General features: G+C 36.6%; 1 protein-coding gene across 1 annotated transcript in view; it reads left to right on the top strand.

Annotated features, from left to right (window-relative positions):
• NUCB2 (nucleobindin 2) overlaps positions 1–6,225 on the top strand; it is a 15,190-nt gene that overhangs the window by 6,565 nt on the left and 2,400 nt on the right. The window contains exons 5-10 of the mRNA XM_010019942.1: positions 521–706; positions 1,310–1,400; positions 2,894–2,952; positions 4,371–4,463; positions 5,510–5,599; positions 6,167–6,225. The exon at positions 6,167–6,225 is cut by the window's right edge and continues 139 nt beyond it. Coding sequence (XP_010018244.1) covers positions 521–706; positions 1,310–1,400; positions 2,894–2,952; positions 4,371–4,463; positions 5,510–5,599; positions 6,167–6,225 — 578 coding nt within the window. The remainder of the gene's footprint in view (positions 1–520; positions 707–1,309; positions 1,401–2,893; positions 2,953–4,370; positions 4,464–5,509; positions 5,600–6,166) is intronic.

The raw sequence follows: 6,225 nt of genomic DNA, 5'->3' as shown, positions 1-6,225 counted from the left end.
CGCTCCATATAATTCTTTTATTTTGGGTTGTTGGGTTTTTTGGGGTTTTTTTTTAATTTAATCTGTATTAAGATACTGCAAACTAAATCCCACTGTTAATGAAGGCACATTTTTCTTTAACTGTAGGATGAGCTACAAATGTTCCTATTCTGAAATAATCAAGGAGTTAATGGAACTATTTGAAGCTGCCCTTCATAAGTATAGGAATTACTTAACTTGAGTTAATTTATTCTTAATTGATGAGCAAGGGCACCTTGATGCCTTCTTGCAGTACTGTGTAGTTGCAAAAATTATCTAGTAGTTGAACCCTTGCAAATTAATTTCTGTGAAAGTAACAAAGTGAGGAGAGCTGTTTTTGCATCACTGTCACATGAAAGGAAACTCCCAACTAGTCTACCTTATCTTTAAAAGAAGAATGGCAATATGGCCAGCCTTGCCCATGGGTCTGTGATTTTAATGTCATGTATGTTAACACAGTTGTGTAGCATAATCAAATGTCTACATATATCTATATTTTTAGGCTACAAGTGACCTGGAAAACTATGATAAGACCCGTCATGAGGAGTTTAAGAAATATGAGATGATGAAAGAACATGAAAGGAGAGAGTATTTAAAAACACTTGACGAAGAAAAGAGGCAGCGAGAAGAATCCAAGTTTGAGGAGATGAAGAAAAAACATGGAGATCACCCTAAAGTTCACCATCCTGTAAGGCCACACTGCGTTCTTACATGATTGGGTGGAAACTTCTCTTTCCAGAGAGAAAAAGATAATAAAGAGCATTTGCCTCTTCTCATTGACATGGGAGCAAAGTGTGGGAACAATGCTGAGAGCATTACAAATCTCCCCATTTTTCTGACAAGTATTCTATTTGCTGGCAGAATCATTATTTATAAAGAAGCTAAAACTTATGAGGAAGAAGCCAGATTGGTATCCAAAACTCTAGGGCTCCCTTCACGTATTTGTGGCCCACAAGGAACTGCATCACAGTACCATTTCCTCTAGGAAAGGCAAACAAATTTCCTTCAGCTCTTACTCTACATCAGGCTGTGTGGCTATAACTGATTATTACAGGTGTTCCTTTTCATAGAATATGCATTTCCTTGACATCCCCTGTTTCCCTGGCCTTTCTGCCTACTTAAAGTATTATTAGTCCTGACCAGAAAAGGATTAAGGAAAATTCTATTGATTCCATTTGCAACATGACTAATCAGAAAATAAAGACTTTCAAAGAAATTGTAATACAAAGTCAATGCAGAAAAATTACACTTAATCACCTTTTGAATAGCTTTCTTTGTAACCAATCTCTAGGGCAGCAAAGATCAACTGAAAGAGGTGTGGGAAGAAGCAGATGGACTAGATCCTAATGAATTTGACCCAAAAACTTTTTTCAAATTACACGGTAAGAGGTTTATCTTAATTTAATGAACAAGTGAAGCAACTTTCTGTTACCTTTTGCTCAGGGCAGACTTGTCTTATGCTAGCGTGAAGTCTTATACCTTGAGCAATTTGAATGAACCAGAAGAGTACAGAGGAGAAAATATTTATGTTATTGTTTCTAACTTTAATGCAAAGTTTTAAATGGGATTTAGAAGTTGAAAGCAGGGTTTTGTTTAACTACTCATAAAATCATACAGCAAACACAGTAGTGATTCCTCATGGAAGAATGAGAACTTAGAGGGCTGTCCATATCTATCACTGCTTACAGACTATGCAGTAGGAGTAGAGGCGTGGAAAGCAGGAAACCCCGCTTTCTCATCATCTCTGGAGATAGTCTCAGACTCCACCTATCTTTGGAATGGTCACAGAAGTGCCAAACTTCTTCAGAGGCAAGATTCCCTTAATAAAATAAAATCCAAAATGCACCCCAATTCTGCTTCTATATTTCTGAGCAGCTATAAACCATAAAATAGTAGCAGAGATGAGGATGCATCTCAATTGGCATTTTGCTTTTAATGTGATTATATTAGTGTGTAACCTTATATTCTGACATTGTTAAATGCTTCATAATAAAGTATCCTGCCTGGCACTGGGCTGTGAAGACTACATAGAATTTGACTAATCCCAAAGATGATAATTTAACTGAAGTGTGTTAGCTTGAGTCTGAACTTTTATCTTGGTTTATACAATATATAAATGTGTATTATACTTATTAAACCTTATTTCTTCTTTCAAGAAAGAGATCTTAAAAGATACTCTTCTGAAACTTTTTGGTAGCTTTTTTGTGCAAATTTTACCAAAACAGAAATAGCTGAAATAGCCTTTTGCCTTGGAGCTTAGTATATGAAAAACTTCAAAGCAATTAAAAATATTGCATAATAACACTCATTTGAAGCAGACATTCTTTCCCTTTTAGACGTAGTATAACAATATTCAGAGTAGAATGTAGGCTAAAAGATGCATTAGTTATCAAGTATTTTCTTCTCTGCATTTGTCGTGAAAAGTCATTCTTCAGTGATCTCAAACACATAGATTTTCAGGTAATTCTTTAGTTTATTTGGAAAGTCATGCTGTTGGTTAACACATTTTTCCTACAGATTCTTTGTTGCTCCTGAATGTATTTACAAACTTAGTTGTTAAATTGACACAACTTGGTCTCAGCAGTTATTGTTTTGGCAACTGCAGTTTGTGCAGTTCTGTTGTGACCTATTTCAGTTTGCTAATCTATGAAGTAGGGAGGTTGCTCTAGACTTGTCCAACCAGCCAAAAATGGCAATACAGGTCAACCAATGCCTTATGAAACTTAAAAAACAACCTATGTAACCAGCATCTTGTTAAATGAGGTCTTTAATCCACATGAGGTGTATGCTGAAACTTATTTAACTCATGGAGATCTATTACATGTATTACTTTTTGTACATACTGAACTTGTGTTTTCATCACTTTCTTTTCTAGATGTTAATAATGATGGTTTCCTGGATGAGCAAGAATTAGAAGCCCTCTTTACTAAAGAGGTAAAAAGTTCAGAAACATAACTTGTTTCAATAAATGGTTGCAGGGATGTCTATATTTTTTCCAAGTATATTTGGAGGCTTTGGACTGTGAATTATAGTATTCATGCCAAGTTTTGAGCATCCTTAATGTTTCTGCAAAAGTATAAAAATGTATCAGCGGGGAAAATAAAATAGTTGAAGCACGGGACTCAGTCATCAGAGATCTAGTGCTCATGTATTTCTGTGCCACAGGGTTGTTTGAGATTTTATAATTAATCTGCAGGATAGCTGTTTCTGTATAAATTGCAGTGCAGAGAGCTGCACTCCTGCTCTGGCTAGATGCAGCCTGGCAGAGGTTCCGAGGCTGGGTAGCTGTGCTGATTCAGTGCTTATCAACAAGTCATAAGACCTGTTCAGAGAAGGGTCACACTTGTGTGAATTGGCTCAAAGGCAGCGTGATGTGGAACTGGCTACAGAAATTTCACACATTCTGTATCTAGCTAGTTTGAAGCACATGTACATCTGGTGAAGTAGACAGGCTCTTAGTTTCTTTTAGCCTTGTTTTTTTTGGTCTTAGTTTTTCCCGTAAGGTCTGTTTCGGTATAGCAGGAAAAAAACCCTGAACTTTCCATTCAGAGATCTAGTATTATAGCTGTCAATACCTACTCTTACAATTTTTTCTAGATTTCATGAGTTAGGGAGGAAATGTGCTATACATAATATAGAAGCTTATAAATTATAAATTCAAGTGACTAAATTTTTTAAGAAATTAAATTTGCAAATATAGTTTTTTAACAATACTTTGCCATAATCCCTTCTAATACAATGAAGATTTATGGCAGTCTCTTCTGACAGATGTGTCTCATCATTTTGCAGCTTTGTGGTTTAAAAACAAATATTCTGGGGCCTTTAAATGACCTATAGCTAAGCAAGGAAAGATAAATGACTAAGAAGGCCAAGTAAAAGTAAATAACCATGAACTCACTTAGAAAGACATTGTGCAAGGAAAGAAGTGGACCATTAAATTAAGCACTCGGTTTGTCTTCTGATGTCCTGAATGCTTACAGGGTCAGCTATATGCTCTGGTAAAAAAGATACTCTTCCCTCTTCCAGAAACCGTGTGAAAATTCTGCCTGCTTTGAGTCAAATGTAGGGTCAGACTGGTCAATTTTACTGTAACTTCCTCAGCACTGGATTACAGCAGAGCTTTCAACAGACCACATGAATTAACTGAAAACTTCATGCTTAGCAGTGAAAGGCTTACTTGTTGCTTAAATACTATGCTAAAAGAGGAAAATTACACATATACATTCTCACTGTATTGGAAAAATGGTGAACTCATGTTTTTAGCAGCATCTCATGCTACTGTTCCAGATATGCTCTTTCATTTGAATGAGCAGCCCATCCCAAAATTAACATTTGCTGGTTCTGAATTTCAGCTAGAAAAAGTTTACGATCCCAAGAATGAAGAGGATGACATGGTTGAAATGGAAGAAGAAAGGCTGAGAATGAGAGAACATGTAATGAATGAGGTGGGGACTGATACTCAGTAGAGTTGCTGGTTTCCTTCTAAGTTCAAGAAGGACAGACTCCCTAACATGAAGGATTGTCCAAGTACAGCAGAAAGAGATAACCTGTCACACAGAATGCTGTTTCTGCTGTGATTCACATAAAAGTTACAATACTCAAGCACTGTCCCCATATTCCAATGTAAATGCATGCTGACTAGTTTCTATTTAAGACTAGTTTCTAGTTAAGAAGTTCCAGAGAAGAAATTGTGCTGTAGCCTCCATCCTTTGCAGATACTGAGGTTCAGTAGAAATTCCCTATGAATTTTGTGTCAAACAGGGAAGATGGGAAATGTGTTTTTCACTTGGCAAATGTATAAGATTTATTGGTGAGGCAAGAGAGTAGAACAATGTCTTCTTGTCTCACCTTTGTCCCTTCCTAAGAAGTCTCAGAGCTCAAGGTATCACTTATGACAGTGAATAGTTCTGATAGGTTTTAATCTCAGGAGACAGAGGAAAGGGAAGAGGGTATTTTTGAGCCACTGTGTTTTTCACTCACGTCTTTTCTGTATTCAACTATATTCCATATCCTTGAGCAACATAGCAAGCCTGGTCTTCTGTTGGTCATAAAGGGAAGCATTTCCTCCCCTCCCCTTAAAGGATTTTGACACAATTCAGTTGGGTTTTTTTTTTAATGTTTTAAAACCACCCATCCAAAAGTGGAGGTTGCTCTGACTCACAGTTACAAAATTATTACCAGAAAGCTACAAAACATTTTAATCAAAAAAAGAAAGCATTCCACTATTAGCAGCGGGGCTGTGACCACGAATAATGTTTCCAATAAAGCCAATGGATTTTGAAGTAAATGTGAGGATTTACCTTTTATCTCTGTTATTGTTAAGCTATATAAGCTTGTGAGAGAAGTTGTCAGAAGTTGCAGGCACTCCCTTAAAAATGAGACCATTTAAAAATGTAATGGTCATGTTTTAATATACTTGCATGATGAAATTAAACATTAGCTCGACCAAAACCCATCCTTTAGGTTGAGTTTAATTTTTTGCTTTAAATAGGTTGATATCAACAAGGACCGGCTAGTGACTTTAGAAGAGTTCCTGCGAGCTACAGAGAAAAAAGAATTTTTGGAGCCAGACAGCTGGGAGGTAATGAGAATGTGTTCTATGTGCAGCATACGGTACTACATCACTCTAACCAGGAAATCAAATGGCATGTCTCTGACCTTTGCTTTTTTCCAGTTCTGTTTTGGTATGTGCGTGGTTAAGTGTCTTAGCAAAATGTAATGTACAAAATGTAGCAGTGTAATGTAATGCAGATGTACGCCTCATGGTGCACACAAAAACAGAGAAGGTCTTGCGCCACCCTGTGGATTCTAAAAGAGCGTTTCCCACATGCTTTTCAAACAGAAAATGAACATTTATGAAGCACTTCAGGGGGAAGATGAGAGCTCAGCTGGAAGCAAGAGGAAATTTTTCTCTTACCTCTAAATCTGTAGTAGAATTTTGATGAGAAAATAGCTGACAAACAGCTGTTTTGCTGTTTCTTACCATGAGTGTACTAACCCTTTATAGTATCATGCCTGGGCATTGAGATGAAAATTCTGAGGGTTTAGTGAACTGTTCAATTCATCTAAGAATAATTTTAGTGGGAAGATAATAAAAATATATACACATTCTGGCTAGCTATTCACGTTTTTATGTATTTTCTTGCAGACACTAGATCAGCAGCAGCTCTTCACTGAGGACGAGCTGAAGGAATTTGAAAGTCATAT

This window comes from Nestor notabilis, unplaced genomic scaffold, assembly GCF_000696875.1.
Source record: "Nestor notabilis isolate BGI_N333 unplaced genomic scaffold, ASM69687v1 scaffold9528, whole genome shotgun sequence".
NCBI classification, from domain to species: Eukaryota; Metazoa; Chordata; class Aves; order Psittaciformes; family Psittacidae; genus Nestor; species Nestor notabilis.
The sequence above is the reverse complement of the archived record's forward strand: the minus strand, read 5'-3'. Positions and strand labels throughout refer to the sequence as shown.